Below are 20,115 nucleotides of genomic sequence, written 5' to 3' on the forward strand. Positions count from 1 at the left end.
TGCTTGCAGTACCCACTGGTATATAATAAAGTCGACTGTAAACTGTCTGGTCTAAATAGCACGTCTCAGAATTCATTCTGTTTGATGAACCTGTGGAAAGCTTTCTTACCCTCAGAGCAGTCCTCCCCAATGAAGCCCTCATCGCACACACACACTCCGTTCTCACAGTGTCCCTGGTTCTGGCAGTCTTCTGGGCAGGTCAGCATGGAGCAGTCAGGTCCGGTGAAACCTTCATAACACACACAGTTGCCAACGACGCAGTAACCTCTATCAAGACAGTTTTTGGGACACGTCTTCTCACTGCAGTCCTCACCGACGAAACCCTTATGACAAACACATTGTCCGTTCACACAGTGACCACGGTCCAGGCAGTCATTGGGGCAGGTCAGCTGGCCGCAGTCTTTCCCAGTGAAGCCGACGAAGCACATACACTTGCCGTCCACGCAATCTCCACGTCCCATGCAGTCTTTTGGACAGGTCTTGATGCTGCAGTCCTCCCCAGCATAGCCTTTGTCACACATGCACTGCCCGTTAATGCAGCGGCCATGGTCTTGGCAATTGTTAGTGCAGGTGAGCTCACTACAGTCTTCGCCTTGGTACCCTACATCACAGACACATTCTCCATTAATGCACTGGCCCCTGTTGCTACAGTTGTCAGGGCATGAGAGGATGGAGCAATCTTCACCCTCAAATCCTGGATCACAGATGCACTTCCCATTGAAGCAATGACCTCTCTCATTGCAGTTCTTGGGACAGGTGAGCTTCATGCAGTCCTCTCCACTGTAGCCAGTCTGGCACACACACTGGCCATTTACACACATGCCACGGTTGTTACAATTGCCAGGACAAGTGAGGTCACCGCAGTCTTCTCCAGCATAGCCCTCTTCACAGTAGCAGGTGCCGTTGATGCAGCGTCCACGGTCATAGCAGTCGTTTGGACAGATGAGTTCGGAGCAGTCAAAGCCTGTCCATGGCTCGTCGCAAACACACTCATCGTCTACACAGCGTCCACGGCCCAGGCAGTTGTTTTGGCAGTTGGTCTGGGTGCAGTCCTCACCAATGAAGCCATCCTCGCAGAGACAGGATCCATCCACACAGTGGCCATAGTCACCACAGTCCAGCAGGCAGAGCTCAATACCACAGTCGTCCCCACCAAAGCCCTCAAAGCACTCACATTTGCCATCCACACAGCGCCCCTGGTCCTGGCAGTCGTTGGGGCACTCAGGTTCGGTGCAGTTAGGGCCCTTCCATCCAGGCTCACATACGCAGCTGCAGGTGTCAGCGCTCCAGTTCCCACGACCATTACAGTAGGGCTTTGTGGACACTTCACCTGAGAGAAGGCGGGGAAGGAAGAGTAAGTACTGAATGTTATTACAAATCGTTTAGTTGAACATTATGTGCAATGCATACAAAAATTTTAGCCACATATTGAAGGCAACTTTTCCTATTATCGAAGGATACTACCCCTTCAAAGAAAGGTGAGAATTAGATTTAAATCTAACAATCTCTCTCATATTTTGTTGCCTTTCATGATCTGAGCCAGTGGAAGCGTGTAGATGTTAAATAGAAGAGGCCCCAGAATGGAACCTTGGGGAACTCCACATGTCATTTTTTGCACACTCAGATGTGTATTTACCTAGAGACACAAAGTAGCCCCTGTCCTTCAAGTAGGATTCAAACCATTTTAATGCTGTGCCAGAAGGTCCCACCCAGTTTTCCCGACGGTGTAGTAATGTGTAGTGATCGACTGTGTCAAATGCAGCACTGATATCCAATAATATCAAAACAGGTATTTTGCCATTGTCTGTGTTTAAGTGGATGTCATTGAAAACCTTAACAAGAGCCGTCTCGGTACTGTGGTGTGGTCTAAAACCTGACTGAAAAACATCAAAACAGCTGTACATTAAAATGAAGCCATTTTCACTGATTTTGCTGAGAAATGGGAGGTTTGATATTGGTCTATATTTGTTCATTAGTGAAGTGTCTAAATTGTTCTTTTTTAAGAGAGGCTTGATAACAGCAGTTTTCAGGGCCTGTAAAAGACACCTGAGAGAAGAGAAGTGTTTACAATCTGTAGAAGTTCTGAGGCCATCCAGTTTGATACATCCTTGAAAAGGCCTGTTGGGAGAATATTGAGGCAGCAGGACGAGGATTTTAGATGTTGTCTAATGTCCTCCAAGGTCCTATGGTTAATCACATGAAAAAGTGCCATGGTATTTGAATAAGTGTTAGGTGGACACGTGTACAGCACATGTCCTGCACCTGATGTGGAGGCACTGACTGTTTGCCTAATTTTCTGATTTTTGTCATTAAAGTAGGAGGCAAATTCATTGCCCTGGTGTAAAGCAGTTCAGGGGCTACTGACACAGGAGGGTTTGTTAGCCTGTCGACAGTAAGGCAAGGCAAGGCAAGGCATCTTTATTTATATAGCACATTTCATACCAAGGCAACTCAATGTGCTTAACTAAAAGACAAAACATTTTTAAAAAAACAGCATATAAGCAAGAAACATGGTGAAAAGCAGGAGCAAAGAAGAAGAAAAAAGTAAAAAAAAAAAAAATAGATAATGTTTAAAGTTATTAAAAAGAGCTTCGCTACGAGCACATGAAAAGAGAAATGTTTTTAACCTGGATTTCAAAGTGCTCACAGTTGGGGCTGATTTCAGATCTGCTGGGAGTTTGTTCCAGTTGTGTACCATAACAGCTAAATGCTGCTTCACCATGTCTGGTTTGAATTCTGTGCTCCACTATCTAGATCTCAGAGCTCTACTGGGCGTATACTCTACTAACATTTTCTTCATGTATTCTGGACCAAAACCATTAAGTGATTCGTAAACCAGTAGCATAATAATAGGCACATGTATTATTATTGTTTTTGGCAATGATGTCTGAGAAGAAGTCTTTATTTACAGTCACCGTCATAGTGAACCTGGAGATTTGTATTTTCTGTTCTTACCAACAAGCCATTTCTCCACGGAGACCTTTTAAGGACCTTTTTTTCTTAGTAGGTGCAATGGCATCAATGATACTTTAAGGTGATACAATTTTCACAATGAAATCATCAACACGCTCATTTAAAGAGACCCAGTGCAGGGTTGGAGGGGAAAGCCTGAATAAATGTTCCACCTGTGTTTTCTGTTCACTTCAATATTCACTGTATAATTAAATTAATTTCTACTGCATATCTTAACATATTCATTCCTATTCCAAACAATGACTTCACATATAATAAGATAAATCTATGAACTTATGCCTTGTAAAGGTGGTGTCAGTGACATAAAGTACTGCCAATTGGTAATTAATGGGCTAAAAGCTGCAAAGCCTTTGCTGCGGTCTATGCTTTGTTCTCTAATCAGAAATCCATGTTCATGACCTTTCTGCTCACATACACAATTAGCTGGAAGCACTTTAGAAATATATTTCGCCTGAGCTGATTTTCTGTCTATTAAACTAGAACCACAGTGGCAGTATAATACATCAATGACAGTGAAAGGTATAGACCTACCTGTAACCTGAGCACCACAGCAGCCTGCTCCACCACTGCACTGCTCTCTCAGACTTGACAGCTCTGACTCCAGCATCTCCAGCCTGTTCAAGATATCCTTGATGTCGGGCAGTTGGTTGTCGCAGTTGCATGCCTGCTTAGGGATATTGATGCGGTGAGTGAAAATGATCTGATTGTCGCCGTCCACCGCATGCTCCATGTGTTCGTTGTTCTGCATGTCCATCGGGGCACTCTTGTGCTTGAGCTCGGTGTTATCAGGCGAGTCAAGGTCCACGGAGCAGAGGGACGCGGAGGGGACGTTAATGTTGTAGACGTGGTTGAACACCACTGGCTGGTCGGGGTGGGGCAGGGTGAGGTTCTCCTGGGTTTTCTTAGGCATTAGAGCCTCTCTACGGTGGCGGATGACCTTCTTGACTAGGCCGGCAGTGGAGAATTCAAGGAACAGGGCCACTGTCACGCAGCCCAAGAGTAATACTTTTATCCCCATGATGACACCCTGACTCTGCGGTTTCTGGGGAAGTACCAGACTAGAGTCTATTTAGGTGTCAAATAGGTGTTCAAATAGATATTCTTATCCTGAGTCCTACGGTAAAAGAAAGTACAGACAGAAGGGAGAAATTAATATCACTTCTTTCTGGGAGCATAACATCACACAACTCTTCTCATCAATGCATGTTACTAATTCAGCTTCTTCCCCGGAGTTGTTTGTGCTTTGTCGTCTCGCAGGTCTCTGCTGATCGTGGTGGTGCCTGCTGCCGTGGTCCTACATGACGCTTCCTGCTGCTATTATCACTATTACTCATATATACTATCACTAGTTTAATAAGCTATAAAATTTGTAGCTGTATCGTAGCTGCTATTGCCACTACTCATCATTGATCATGTTTGCCACCATAATTATTATAATTTTCATATTCCGCACCTTAGCTGTGCTTGTTTCTACTATTCTGTTGTATTAACTGTCTTAACATATACGTCATATTCACATTACTATAAATATTATTATAGTTACTGTTAGGCTTTGCTTGCATCTCTGGAAGTGTGTCTGTCTCTCTCTCTCTCTGTCCTTCTGTGTGTTTTTTCTCTCTTTATCTCTCCTTTTCTTCCTCCCCAACCGGTCAAGACAGATGGCCGTCCTCCACAGAGCTGGGTCTGTCTGACATTCCTGCCTGTTAAAGGGAAGGTTTTCGTTGCCACTGTACTTTACAGAGGAATTGTTGGGTCTATGTAAATCATAAATAAGTCATTGAGTGTGGTCTTTACCTACTCTGTAAAGTGTCCTGAGATAACTTTTGTTATGATTCGACACTATAAATAAAATTGAATTGAATTGAATTCTCTTTTCTTAATGTTCAACACATACAACGCAGAGCAATCCACGCAGAACTATGTTCACTTTGCCGGGTTGCCCTTGCCATTCAGGATAGATTCATGAACATAGCCCCCCCCCCACACACACACACACACATACATATATCCACACTGGGGGTCATTGCTGGGCTGAAAAATCATAGTATCCCACTGAAAAGCAATTAACCTTCTTCTGTTGCCCCTCACAAAAGACCACTTCCAATCATGTTGCTGCCTCTGACCCATTTTAGCCCCTCTGCACTCAGAGGAGGAGGAACACTTAGCAGATGACATTGGGGCTACTGCAGGGACGGCGTGTGACCATGGCGATCTGGGCCCGTATTCACACAATATTTGATCTTCCCACTAGAAGGACTCATAGATTGGGCTAAATTTCCTCACAAAACTGCTGAGACCATATTTTACGAATGAACTGGGAGAAGTCTTAAGCTAAGAGAAAGGGCGGGCTTGACCCCATTGCTATGGATGATGCCATGTTTTATCAAATTGTGATTGGCTGTCTTAGGTCTTGGGCTGTTTTGGGTCTCTGTCAGTGAATTCTTCATAAAAATACAATAGGAGGTATGTTTCCGTATCCAAATGAAGAGTTTACAATCCAATGATTGAATATGGAAGAAAGAGTAACAATTAGCAGGTATCCATGTAAAAAGCCTTGTAATGGTCAGACTACAATAACCATGATGATAGTGAGAGGAGCAACAACAACAGCTTTTACGTCTTCTCCAACTTGAGCATGAAAGGAAGAGTATTATTAAAGGAAAATTCAGAGTCAGGATAACTGCAATAGACAAAAAAGAAGATATTCCTTTAAACTTTAAAAGCTCATGAGGAATTGTCCTCTTGACTGCTTCTAACCTTTCACAGTTTTAGGAGCTGCTTTTACCACTAAAACGCTTTGTGAAATACTCATAGACATCTTAGATTTAGGAGTCTTCAAATTAGTACTGACACGTCCATCTTTTTTTAAAGAGTTACTCCTAAATCAGCAACTTAAAAGCCACTTTTAGCCTTAAGATGTTTTGTGAATTTGTGCCCTGAAGCTTACTTTTTCAGACCCCGTTGCAACACTTGCACGGTGGGGAGCAACCCAAGCTGACAGATTACTATGGCTGTATGGTTAGACCATCTGTGGGCTTCCTGTAAAGGTCTGCACAAACTTCCCTGCTACCTGCAAACAGCATGGTCAGCATTCCCAGCCTGCTCTCCTGACAGCCACTGCTTTCCTTTATTTCTGTAACATGATTCTTATTGCTTTCTTGAAACACTTCAGAGACATGTTTCTTTTAAAAGGTCTGTTGGAAAAATGTGCTGAGATTGTGGCATTGAAGCCAACCTCAAAACCTGATGTATCTTCTTGCTCCTTGATCTTGGAGTTACATGAAATATAGATTAGTTAAAGATACTTTCCACATGCAACTTAACATTTCGTGTCATTTATAAAAAAGAGGACGCATTTTGTTTCTTCAATAATCACAGTTTTAGTTATTTATATGCTGGAAATTGATTAGGGACATACAGTCAAATTCTTGTCAGTACTGGAACCAAAAGTGAGAACAAAATTATGAATAAAGATTCCATGCATGGCAAAAGACTTCCTGTTTTAAAGTCTGGCTCAGCTTGAGTTTATATAATACACTTTTTTTAGCCCACCTTGTCAGAGATGCTGACACCGATCATTTCCTACCTCTAAAAAACCCAATGTGCTTTGGCTGCCCAATATGCAGCCAATGTGCTTTGGCTGCTCTAAAGGTTTATAGCAGCTGTTAGCAGCCAACATGAAATTGTCTGGATTCAAACTCTGTGGTGGAATATGTATGAAGGGGGTTAATTTTCTCTGATACACCTGAGTTAGTGGCTGTGGATCAGTGGTAGAATGGGTCGTCCTCCATTCGAGAGATTGGCGGTTTGATCCCCAGCTCCCCCGCTCTCCATGTTGAAGTGTCCTTGGGCAAGACACTGCACCCCGAATGGCTCCCCGTGCTGCGCATGGGTGTGTAAATTTGGTGTGAATGGTTAGATTAGATGGTATGTTGATGTCCACTGCCTGTGCGCTATATAACTACAAGTCCATTTACCATTACTTAAGGCTCGTACATTATCAATGTTCTAATCATCACTGCCCTAGTGCTTTCATGCCTCCTCTACGTTGGAATGTACGTTGCGCAAAACATCCTCTAGAGGGCATCGTTCAGATTCAAAAGTTACTCCAATAAAGTTTGAAAAAAAAAAGTTCATGACAACAAAAAACATGGTGATGACGGAGGACATAACGATTCTGCGTCTGACCAAAAAAATTATTTGTCGATCAAAATTTCATTAGTCCATTGGTCGAAGGAAAAAAAACAAACATTTGGAGCTGTGTCTTGTCAAAATTAAGTGAAAATCTAAAAGGCTGGAGGACTTTTAATTTGAAGGGCCAGATATAGGAATTTGTGACACTCACTCACTGTCACCGGCAGGTCCCTTCCATTGCGGTTAGACAGTTAATAATTAATAGCCAACCTTGTTCTTTAAAAAGAACAAGGTTGACCCCAAGAAGGTCACATGCAAACTTTGAAAGAAAAAACTTTGCCTATTACTCGTCCACGACGAACATGACCTCCCACCTTAAAACATGTAAGTAACGTTAGACGAACATGACCTACCACCTTAAAACATGTAAGTAACGTTTGACGATCATGACCTACAACCTTAAACATTTAAGTAATGTTAGACGAACATGACCTACCACCTTAAACATGTAAGTAACGTTAGAAGAACATGACCGACCACCTTAAACATGTAAGGAATGTTAGACGAACATGACCTACCACCTTAAAACATGTAAGTAACGTTTGACGAACATGACCTACAACCTTAAACATTTAAGTAACGTTAGAAGAACATGACCGACCACCTTAAACATGTAAGTAACGTTAGACAAACATGACCTACCGCCTTAAACATGTAAGTAACATTAGCCTAGCTACCTGAACATCTCCACCGCGATCACCCTCAGCACAGGCTCTCCACAGGGATGCGTATTGAGTCCCCTTCTATTCACCCTATACACAAACGACTGCTCCCCGACCCATCTCTCAAACACCTTCATCAAGTTTGCCGACGACACCACAGTGGTCGGGCTCATCTCAGGGGGAGACGAGTCCGACCACAGGGACGAGGTAAACAGACTGACGACGTAGTGTTCAGTAAACAACCTCCAACTGAACACCACAAAAACAAAAGAACTGGTACTGGACTTCAGAAAGGGCAGAGCGGACCTAGCCCCCCTTTACATCCACGGGGACTGTGTGGAAAGGGTCCACTCCATCATGGACTCCATGGCCGATGACCTCTCCTGGACTGCAAACACCACGGTGGTGGTTAAGAAAGCCCAGCAGCGTCTCCACTTCCTGAGGGTGCTCAGGAGAAATAACCTGGAGGAGAAGCTGCTGGTGATGTTCTACAGAGCCGCCATAGAGAGCATCCTGACGTACTGCATCACAGCGTGGTATGCAGGGTGCTCAGCCGCAGACAGGAAGGCGCTGCAGAGGGTCATCAACACAGCCCAGAAAATCACCGGGTGCCCTCTGCCCAGCCTGGAGGACATTGCCAGCTCTCGCTACCTCAGCAGAGCTGAAAACATTATCAAGGACTCCTTTCACCCCAGCAACCACCTGTTTGACCTGTTACCCTCAGGCCGACGCTACAGGTCACAAAAATCACGGACAAACAGACTCAGAGATAGCTTCTTTTCTAGAGCTATCACTGCAGTCAATAACAAAAAATAAAACAACGTAACAAACTACCTCAATGTTACATATATTGATCACATTGATCAGATTTAAAATTTAGAATCTAAATAACCTTAAACAAAGCCACCTTAAACCTAAAAAAGCCACTTTAAAACTCTTGTGCAATATATACATATTTTAGTATAGTTTCTGTTCTCCACCCATCTGTTTATACTGTTCCCCATCTGTTTATACCGTTCACATTATTATAATGTTTATACTATATTGTGTGTTTAATGCTTATATTATACTTTGCTTATTGTTTTATTATATATTATTTTCTAAAAATGTACCAAGGGGGTGTAGCACTCCAATTTTGTTGTATGCAAATGCAATGACAATAAAGGCTTTTCTATTCTATTCTATTCTATGTCTCGACAGTCTCCTTACTGATTTTTTCTGACACATTCTGAATTACAATCTGAGATTATTTTCCAGTGTCATTATCAGGCGGCAGACATATAGCACGTGGCTTTAAGTCTGCTATAATGGTTATTAATTATGTTCAATTGAATTTCAATTCAATTTTATTAACAGTCATAACAAACGTTATCTCAAGACACTTTACAGAGTAGGTAGAGACCACACAGACCGAAAACAAACAGAGTTAGAGCCTTTTGCAGGCAAAATGAGTCATTGGTGCGACTGTTTAAGCCCTTGCGTTAACAGTTTTGAAAAATGTGGCTTTTGAGTCGAGTACTGCGTCAAAGCAATCAAAATAAAACTGTAACAGGCAGGAACATTGAACAAACCCCGGTCTATGGAGGACGGACATCCATCTGCACCAGTTGGGGAGGAAGAAAAGGAGAGAGAAAAAGAGGAAAGACAGACAGATGGACAGAGAGAGACAAAGACAGACACAAAGACAAACAGAGACACAGTCCCAGAGATTCAAGCAACCACAAAAGTAACAGTAACTATAATAATATCTATAGTAATGTGAATATGTTGAATTATGTTATTCAGTAGCTGAGGCTATACTTGGGGTGTATATATATAATTGATTAGTCAACTAATCGCTCTAAATGACGACCAATGGTGTGCCAAAAAAATCCTTGGTCGGGGGCGACCCTACTCCTGATATTCGCAGCACTTTTTTGTGTCAAGTGCCTGACACTGTCCCCACAATTTCTGTTGTACTGCCATGTTTGGTCCATATCGTTACGCATCCGTAAGCTTGCAGGATACAAACAGAAATACAGACGAATCTTACGCAGAGTACGAACAGAAGGCTCCATCTGTATCCGTATGCATATCTAACGTAGAGCATAAATGAGCCTTTATAAATACAAGGCATCTTTGCTGGCCATTTTCATGTTCACAGGAACAAGGAGGCTGACAGTCAGCAGATAATACTCCAGGAAGAGGTGCTGGGTGTGATTTGGCAAGCTGACAGATGAGCTCAGCTTGGAGGGACCCCACAGCTTCAACCCTCCATGCCCCCTGATTAGACAGGCAGGGATAAGCACCTTCATGATGGGTCGACTGTAAAAGTGCTAATGTGGCTTGTTGATCTGAGTGCTGAGGATCTGAACCCTCAGGGGTCCACCCCACCACCACCCTCTGTGTCACTCTATGTCACACATGGACACCAATACGCACACCAATACAGTCACACCACTGTGCCCAAGCGTCACAAACTAGGGATTAAGTCAACAAAATAGCCAGAAAATTGCTTTGAGTTGCTGTTAAGGTTTTAGTTCTGGGCGGATGGCTGGCTTTCTCACTTTGAAGGCTGGCTGCTCTCCACATGGACCTCTGAGCGAGGCAACCCCGAGAGACCAAAGCGAGCTTTGTTCGAGAATCCATGGCTCTGGCAAAACTCAGCTTTATTCAGAAACAGATGAACAGAAGAGACTTCCAAAGACTCGGAGAAGAAATCTGACTTGACCTTCTCTCAACTTCGCTGCCATCTACCACTCTTTAATATGAAGCAGTGAAGCAAAATTCCAGTGTCACCCTGAGAAACACAGAACTGATTCCTCTGTTTGAACTTCCTTCATGAGCACCCTGTGGCCCTGGCTCTATGCTAATGCAGCTGGTTGCTGGCACTGTAGACATAGACTTGATACAATCTGACTGTTGCTGCTTTGTTATTCCCTCTCTGGTTTTGCTGTATAGTTAGCTTCACAAACAGCAACAAAGCTTGTTGCCCGCCTTGTGTTCGAATGTAAAGCGAATTTCTTCCAAGGGAAACCTGCTGGCACACAAATTCGATGCAACTGATCTAAATGTCCCTGTTGTGAATGAGGGAAACACTTGAAGTGTTACATACAGAGGAGAGCTGGAAATGCTTTAAAGATTCAGTTGGCATCCATTTCAAAGGTCATTAGGTATCTTGCTGTAAGGAATGTTAAATTCTTTTTAAAGACTTGTACTTACAGTATACTGTATAGCGCCTTTCTACTCTTCTGATTATTTAAGGTGCTTTCACACTACTGCCACATTCACCCTTTCACACAGACATTCACACTGACTTCAGTGGACATATACATACCATCTAGTCTAATGTAATTTATCATTCACACCACATGTGCAGCAGGAAGCAATTCAAGGTTCAATGACTTTCCCAAGGAAACTTCGACATGCAGACCGGAGGAGCTGGGGATCGAAACGCCGATCTCTCGATTGGACGATACTCTACCTCTGAGCCACAGCCGCCCCATGGTATTGTTATTTGGGGGTTAAAGCCAATCTTAAACCATGACCTCACCCTTAATATAACCCTACCCCAGGTTTGGCCCAAGGTTTGGTCAGGGTTAATAAATGAGAACTATTTTGTTAAAGTTAGGAAAAGATCACATTCATGGATGAAAAAAAAAGAAGCTGGATGCCACCCCAATCAACCCGACCTCCTACAAAAGAGGCTCTGAGGCTTTATAACAATGTCACACCACTTCTTTATTTGTACAACCACAAAGTTCAAGTCTCTGTGGATTTACAACAACTCAACTGGCACTACTCTGCATCAAACAAGCTGATGAGTTGACGCAACTCCTGTCAGGAGACAGCTTCAAAACGGAAAACATATAAACTACTGAGAAATCCAAATCTGTTCATCACAAATTATATATAGACCATTTCACAGATTTAAACATTAACGTTCTCAAGTTGTCCCAGTTTATTTCCTGATGCAATATGAATGACCTCTGCTAACAGGAAGTTAACAAAGACCCAGGCCTAGCATGGGATTCCGTTTGAAAGGTGTACAAAGATGGACAATTTCCCCCCACTGTACAAAAGTGCATCCAATACACCGTGCGGGCGCCACCATGTTGTATTTTTGCAACCAGAGTCTGTGCAGTCTTGATCGGGAGAGATTGAAGTCCAAACACCCACCTTAAATCATCAAATAACTGATTAAAAAGGAAAGTCATTAAAAAACTGAACAATTGAACAAACATCAGCATGATCAGAACTATTTAAATGACAGAAATCATCTTTGGGGAAAATTGCCATTTTCTTTGATTTTTTTAGTTTGGCCCCTGTCAAGTCGTTCATCTTTACATATAGTCCATGATATATATAAATATAACAGAAAGTGCTATACAGAAAAAAAAGAGCATTGGACACGTTGCTATGTACGCAGTCCATCCTTATAAGGGCTGGAGAATGCATTTATTTCACACAAAGAAGGACCAAGGGGATCAACTGCATACCCCCAGACCAAATTGGCATGCAAAGATGTGTTATTACAGTGGTCTATACTTTAACATTGATCTTGTTTGCATTTGACCAGTACTGTTTCAATGAAGATAAATCAATTCTTGGTGGGTGATTACTTCACCAGTGTTATTCTTTCCTGCTTTTAGACAAGTTTTACTCTCAGTTGTTTTAGAGATTGATGAGCAGACTTTGTGTCGGCAGACATCATACATTTCTTTCAAGCGCAGCCAGAGCCCCATGCTGATGGACGAGTTCACCTTTGCTGAGACTACTATATAGCAGGTCCATAATAAATCTAAAAGAAAACTATTGCTCGGCCAGCAATTCTTATCTATCAACAGCCATGTGTGGCAGGTCATTCAAAGCAGACCAACGTGCATTCACCGCTTCTAAAGAAAGGAAAAGAAGGATTTGGATAATGGCAGCAGTGAGTGTGAACAGACAAGATACCAGCCGTTTGATAACTCAACAACAAACAATCTGAATAATGAAGCTGCGTGCCCCCATTGCTGTGTAAAAGCTGTAAATATTCAATGACTACAACTGCAACTCCAGTCCCAGGACTGTATGTTAAACAGGTCTGATAGGATGCACATGCTTTCTTTTCGCTTCTGAAGAATTTATCAAGCTTGCCTAGTTTTGTAGGTCACTCATGACAAAAACTGAGCTTGCCTTCTTTGGTACAGTATCCAAATCTGGGTCGCCGCTATGAAGACTGAATGAAGGGTTATTGTCACACTGTAACAAGAGAAAGTGACAAGGAAATGGGCCTCTGTCACGGACACTCACTTATTACAATCAACTGCTACAAGGTGAGAGAAAACTCCCCTGAGCTAGAGCAGGTGAATATTGATTTGGATCCTGTATCTCCACCAAGGTCATAGCCGGAGAGATAGCGAGTTGCTGAGGACAGCACTAAGGTTGTGAGTTATATTTATCAAACACAGAAATGAATTTCCAGGAAGAGGCATAGCTTGAGGTGACTGCTCGACACAAGATCGATGATTCCGTTGTTGGTGCTTCTCAGAAAAGGTTTTTCAAATTTTATTACCTCACGCTCTGGAAGACACACACCGTCCTTCTCTTTCTGCCTTATGACCGATGTGGCTGTTGCTGTTGTGCTGAACTACACTAAACCCCAACGGCAAAATAAGGAAGTAAACTGATTGTTTAATGGCCGAAGAGATGCAGCCAACTACTGTTCAGCTTAAAGGTTCAATGTGTAGTTCTGATCACATGCTCCGAAAAACGGGGCAGTATTTCACTAGATGGCACTGTTCAAGATTGTGTACAGATAGTCATACAATAACCCTGCAATGTCCTCATATATGTAACAGATTCTGCGTTTAAGACAACATTGCCATAGAAGAGTCCCTGCAGAGTCTAACTCCATCCTGGTGGAAATAACTTGCTTGGTTGAGCACACAGAGAGTGTTAAGTTTACTGGTGTACTGCTAGCTGTTTGTACGGCTAGCTGGTTAGCATGCTAATTTCAGTAGATATCTCTGCAACACAATACATAGATGTCTTTAACATAACATCATAATTGTTACAAATCAAAGCTTAAAAGGAGAGTGAATACTGGCCTTACACTGGCCAGGTGACCAGAGACCGGACTGACATGCTAATGTTGCTCTGTTTCTTCTGGATGTATGAATATTTGCTAACACGTTTAAAATCAAACTGATTGTCAGAAAATGAATCTGCAACTGAATATCTTTGGGTTTGGCAGTGTTGGTCAGAATTAACAAGGAGCTTTAATAATCTCCACTTGAATCATTGTTCACTACCTTCTTATATGTTATAGACCACACTTTCATTGAATAATTGAGCAAATAAATGAAATTAAATAAATTAATTAATCATTAGTTGCAGCCCTAAAGACATAATCTGCAACTACTTTATGAGGTGACTCTTTCTGTATATTGTCCCGCTGGCCAAAACTCTATTATTGTTGCTTTAAAGTTGCATTTGCTTGAAAAAATAGACAGTGCAGTGAAATCAGTTGACAACATGAAAAATGTATATTCTCACTTTACAATTACTTAGGTTGTCACAATAGAATTATAGGATTATTTTCACTGAGGTCCAGATGACACTTTAAGATTGCTAGGCCAATGTGGTCATATCGATAAGTATAAATATATGTAATAACTATAATTATATTTTGACAAGGATTCTTTGCCTTTTAAGAATAAAATCTTTCATTCCACTCTCACACCGTACAAATTTGACTCGAGATCATTAAGTATATCAATATTTTCAATAACACTCATCATTATTTGCCAAGTGGCAAAATATAAATAATAATTTGACTTGTTAAATAGATATGAAGTGGGGAATAAGCTCTTTTTGATGGATGAAAAGAAGGCTGGTTACATCAAACCAAGGCTGTGCTCATTGAGTCTCTGCTGTGACCCCATTCGATCTGATGACACAGATAGTGGGGGAGTGGTGGGGGTTAGTGTGTTCACGGCTGATAAGGCAGATGGGGAGGCTGGATCTGAGATACCAGCAGAAACACTTATCTGGATACTCGGAGAGAGAGAGCTCTGCCAAGGCTGAGCCTATCGCGCTCACAGAACCGCTCGAGTGCGTTGGAGCCTGAGCTGACATGTCTGACTGATACCGCCCCAACAAAGTCTATTTCTTCAACCAAAACCAATTTCCAACTGTGACACTATGATACGAAGAAAACGAATGTTGAGTGAATGAGTGCTCACTGGGTCAATCCCATAGCAGACAGTCAAATCTCAATATAGTTTTTACTGCATTGTGATTTGACTCGCGGATGGCACGGAGGCACATCAATATTCCTTATGGTCCCTGCGGTGCCTGCGATGCCTGCGATGCCTGCGGTGCCTGCGGTGCCTGCGGTGCCTGCGGTGCCTGCGGTGCTTGCGGTGCCTGCGGTGCCTGCGGTGCGTCCGTCTTGCGCTGGGTCCAGATGGAGAGACTAGAAGCTTGTCATTGTTCATGAGCTTTTTTAACATGCTGGGTGCTGGTGACCTACTGTTTATTAGCCTAACCCCTGTGTGGCGTGGGGACTTGGCAGCCTCATGTGCAGCCTTTACAGCACATCCACCTGCTGTTTTCTCCAGACACTTGTAATTGTGCAGTCCTCTGGTCTACCTACTTCCTCCCCTCAGCTTTCACGCTGCACTGCAATTACTATAAACATCTGGCTTGTACTTGGCTGCTGCCTCTGTCGTAATGCTACACAGAGGTATTGATGCTCACTTCTAGGACATGTCTAAGCTTACCGTGTAACAAACACCTCCCTCTCAGGTAATCAGCTGCAAGGTGAGAGCACAATCTCCCTGTAATCCCAAGAGAGTGTTTGGCTGGCTTATTACTGTCACTTCTTGTGAACTTTTGAACATGGAATTGGTACCAGTGTATTTTCTTAAGTGGCACCAACAGACGTAACATAGAGGAGTGTGAACATTTGTCAGACAGAAGTGGAATATCTTAGACATCTGAGTCCTGTGTAAATTAGAGAGAGAGAACTTTTGTGACTAAGTCCAAAGAATGCTGAGACATGTCAAAGGACGTTGCAAGGCCTTTCAAAGACTGCGTATTTCAGCACTTTACACTGGAGGTTTATTGGTTACTTCCATTAAACAGGATGGAAAGGATTTTTTTCTCTCCACTATAAATGGAAGCGAGCATGTGATACCCGGACATCTGTTTGTCCTTGTTTGTGATGAATGCCTCAAGCGTGTTGCATGTCCAAATTGGGAGTGCCTTCCATTCAGATACTTGTATGAGCCTAATGACCCCGTCCCTGGGGTCGGCTCTTCATTGGTTTTTTTTTTTTTTTAACCATTTTCCCCAATTTAAATTGTCTGCCCCTCTCAAAAGGGCCCCCATCTTGTTCCAAGAACATTATGGCTCATGCATTCCAATGTGCAAGGTCACTGGTGGAGGCAAAATGTCCCAGCCAAGTGTCTACCACAAGTATTCATCTATTGGATGCCTCCAATGGAGGGTTGGGCAATACAAAAACATCCCTAATCACACAGCTCCAAGACTTCAACTCCTTTACCGTGGCATATTTGCATCAGTGGAACATTAAAAACCATATGGTATGCTCTAAAACAGTGGATGACTGATCTGACTGGGTCTGAGTGGGACATAGGAAAGGACTGTGGTATAATACACTCATTGGTGCCTTACAAACAATTATCTGAACAACAACGGTAGAGAAAAAAGGCACACTACCCTTTGATACAGTCCTTTACGCTCAGCCAAGACTCTTAGAATTTGAGAAATTCTTCCAGAAATTAAGTACATGACATTTTCTACTACAACTATAACTGAGGCTGATGGGAATGCCTTTAGTTTTGTAGGTATTTGGTCATGAAACAAAATATTGGACTAATCAAATGCTGCTGGTGAAGGAAAAGCCAGAGGATCACCAATCACTAGGAATGATCACTTTCAACTCTTAACATGAGACCCTCAGTTTCACTGTGCCTAATGTGTCTTTTGGTTTACTAGATCCAAGGTTTTTAGACCCATCTGGACACCAGGTGGTTATATAAATTGCACAGCACAGACCAGGTGACATCATCCAAAGATGACTCATAAATTATGTTAAATCTGGCCGAATTTAACTGAACACCACAAAATTTAAAGACAGAACGAAATTAGGTGATGTAGTATAGGAGCCCTAAAATCTGCATAGGGAGGAGGGTTGGGATTTGTGGATGGGTCCCAAAATAAAGGACTGTCACCCGGGGGACTCGTGTTCGTGCCTTTTCTCTAATTCGTTGTCGTTTTGATGCCTCAAGTTAACCATTAAACTTAACCATCTTTGTCATGCGCTTTGTCATATTTCGTATGGTTCTGGTATAGGCGGGAAAAAGGCTCTGACTTCTTTTTATTTCTTTAAACCAATTACAATTTTCTTGGGCAGCACTAAACCTGCTAGAGGAGATAGCAGAAGCAGCGGAGAATGGCTGACATCCGGCTCAAGATTTTATTCCAGGACATCTGTACATCTAGTGAGCCAGGCCAGCAAGAACATTGAAGAAGAGAGACAAAGGGAGGGGCAGGAGAGCAGGCGACAATGAGAGTCTGGATCAGCCTGAATTAAAGATGCTGATGATGATGTTATTCCAACCAAAACATCTCTGTATCTCTCCAAAGTCTTGCCCAGCGTGGGTCTTCTAGAAAACCCACGATTCTGGTTTGCTTTCAATCAGCAGTGGAGGAGCTAAGTGGGGTTAAAGACAGTCACCCTCTCAGAGAGCTTTGTGGGGAGCGCTGGGAGCTAACAGCTGTCCAAACAAAGGCCTGTTTCCCACTCATCGTTATTCTGAGTGTCACTGTCACTGGCTACTCCTATGCGTATCCACAGCATTATGAAACATTAATTCACCGAGTCTGTGCTGTCACCAACAATCGGACAGCAGGTATGCAGAAATTCACATAAAAGTCATTATGTGAGCCCAAACTTATGTTTAGATATCCTTAAGTTGTAAAATAAGTTACAATTAAACCAAAATTTTCCAAGAGATACAGTACATATTTCAGATGGACTGAGTGAAGCAGTGAACCTGAAGTCACAGCTACTGAAACTCAGCCAGGCTCCTTCATTGTGTCCGCATCTACTCATCAAACACAATTACCATCTCGCAGATGCTGCCCTGGTATCCTGTGGGTCTCCTCCATCACAGAACACCTCATATCTCCATACACACCTACTTCTCTCTCTCTACTCTGACTTAATTGTTTACTTCCCTCTAACCCTCTCTCTCTAGGATATAGGGGGTTCTGATATCAGGCACCATAAGGATACAATTTTCCGCAAACAGCTTCAGGGGTAGACAGTGTAAATCAGTAAACCTCGCAATAAATCCTGCCTTACCCCGCCTTAAAGAAATTACCCCAAATAATCTCACTGAGGTCTATATACACATTTGGAGGCTTGCTTACGCTGGCAAGAATACGAATTGATGCTTAAACCTCTATGTGAATCTTTAAAGCAGAAAGCAAATGAACAGTGTAAATCACAAGCTGGGAAACATAACTCTATACAGTCAGGGGGCTGCTATGACCAGGAGCTTATGGCAGCTTATGTTGTAAAGCTAAGTTACATATTGCTGTGTACCTGATTCACATTAAAAAGGACTCTTGTGTGTGTGTGTGTGTGTGTGTGTGTGTGTGTGTGTGTGTGTGTGTGTGTGTGTGTGTGTGTGTGTGTGTGTGTGTGTGTGTGTGTGTGTGTGTGTGTGTGTCTGTGTGTGTGTGTGTGTGTGTGTGTGTGTGTGTGTGTGTGTGTGTGGCTGCCAGTTTACAACCGGCACTGTGTATGCTGGAGATCTGGGAGAGGAACCAACCAGCAGCATCTAATTCAGAGCAGCTGTCTGTCTCCTGGGCTACACAAGCCTACTGTCTGCTGGCAACCATAAAGTGTACAGCTGGAGCTTCTCTGGTGAGCAACATGCCAACACACACACAAACACACTCACACACACAAATATACATATGGACGCACTGAACCATTTTCCTCCGCTATCCTATCAGCATCATCCCCAATGCAGGCAGAATCATTTAGCAGATCATCACAGACTGAAGACATTATTCTTTTTACCCACATGGTAATAAAAAAGGAAATAGCAAGCGAGAAGAAAAACTTTCACAGTAAAACATAATTGGCACCCAGGTGCATTCAATAAAGAGCAAAATAAAGCCATATTGTGAAGTCCTCGCTTGTAAAACACAAGGATGAATTACAGAAACTGCTTTGATGAATGGAAATAACCTTTTCATTGCTAACATTGCCCACATTCTTCACCACAGGTGAGAATATATAATTTCCACAGTGTTAGCCATGAAACAATTAGTTGATAATTTGACTGAAAATTCTTTTCATGTTTTTAACACACACAACTTCATATTTTGGACAAAACTATTAATTTAAAGATGTCACTCTTAGAGATTGTAATTACCATTTTGCACTACGTTTTGTCAAATCTAGATTAAATAATCATAATTGACGGACAAACCTCTAATGTCCTTTATTGTAGCCCAACATCGCTTTTTATAAAAAATAACTAAAACAGAAAATAATTCCTCCAGAAAGTTTTAATATCAACTTCTATAAAAGTTCGAAGAAAGCTGAATGTCGTTGAAGTTACAAAATTGTCAAGCTTTCAAATTAATTTCTCCCAATTATCTTAATGAAAGCAGTCAAGCCCATTCATTCTAATCCCATTCAAACACGCCGGCTGTGTGCAGGTAAAAAAGGTGACTTACCTCACATACAATGCTCACAGCTTCTCCGCTGATTAGAAAATGTAAGCAGAAGCACTGCTGAAGAGCGCTTTATCAGCCAGCCCTGACGAATGTTCTCACCAGTGTGCTGAAAGATCTGTCATCTTCTCTCTGTTCTCTTAGAGTGTTTACTCGAGTCTACCTAGAGAGCCGGTTGATGTTGTGCAGCCAGTGAGGAGAGAGAGAGGGGGGGGGGGAGAGAGAGAGAGAGAGAGAGAGAGAGAGAGAGAGAGAGAGAGAGAGAGAGAGTTCCTTTTCTCTTAAACAGTAGACCCTCTGCGGTCAGACTCCCCACCCATTCACCCTCTCCACAGCATTGTGACTGAAAGCGAAGGAGCTGAAATGGGACGCCTCAAGGCTAGAGAGAGAGAGAGAGAGAGAGAGAGAGAGAGAGAGAGACGGAAAGGAAAAAGGGTGGGGGGGATGCAGGGGGCTGTTGGACCATTAGCAGCAAATTGCGGCTGGCAAGCCAATGGAAAGCAAGATATGAGTGAATGCAGGGCCTGCATTAACATAG

At 42.6% G+C, this 20,115-nt stretch overlaps 1 protein-coding gene across 3 annotated transcripts in view; it reads right to left on the reverse strand.

Annotated features, from left to right (window-relative positions):
• tncb (tenascin Cb) overlaps window positions 1-19,821 on the reverse strand; it is an 82,706-nt gene extending 62,885 nt beyond the window's left edge. For all 3 annotated transcript variants that reach the window (XM_083912451.1, XM_083912450.1, XM_083912449.1), the window contains exons 1-3: window positions 19,581-19,821; window positions 3,505-4,087; window positions 110-1,330 (exon numbers count right to left, since the gene is read on the reverse strand). In XM_083912451.1, the coding sequence (XP_083768577.1) occupies window positions 110-1,330; window positions 3,505-3,991 (1,708 nt within the window). In that variant the 5' untranslated portion in view covers window positions 3,992-4,087; window positions 19,581-19,821. The remainder of the gene's footprint in view (window positions 1-109; window positions 1,331-3,504; window positions 4,088-19,580) is intronic.
• Window positions 19,822-20,115: the final 294 nt, after the last annotated feature.

This window comes from Echiichthys vipera, assembly GCF_963691815.1.
Source record: "Echiichthys vipera genome assembly, chromosome: 4".
NCBI lineage: Eukaryota > Metazoa > Chordata > Actinopteri > Perciformes > Trachinidae > Echiichthys > Echiichthys vipera.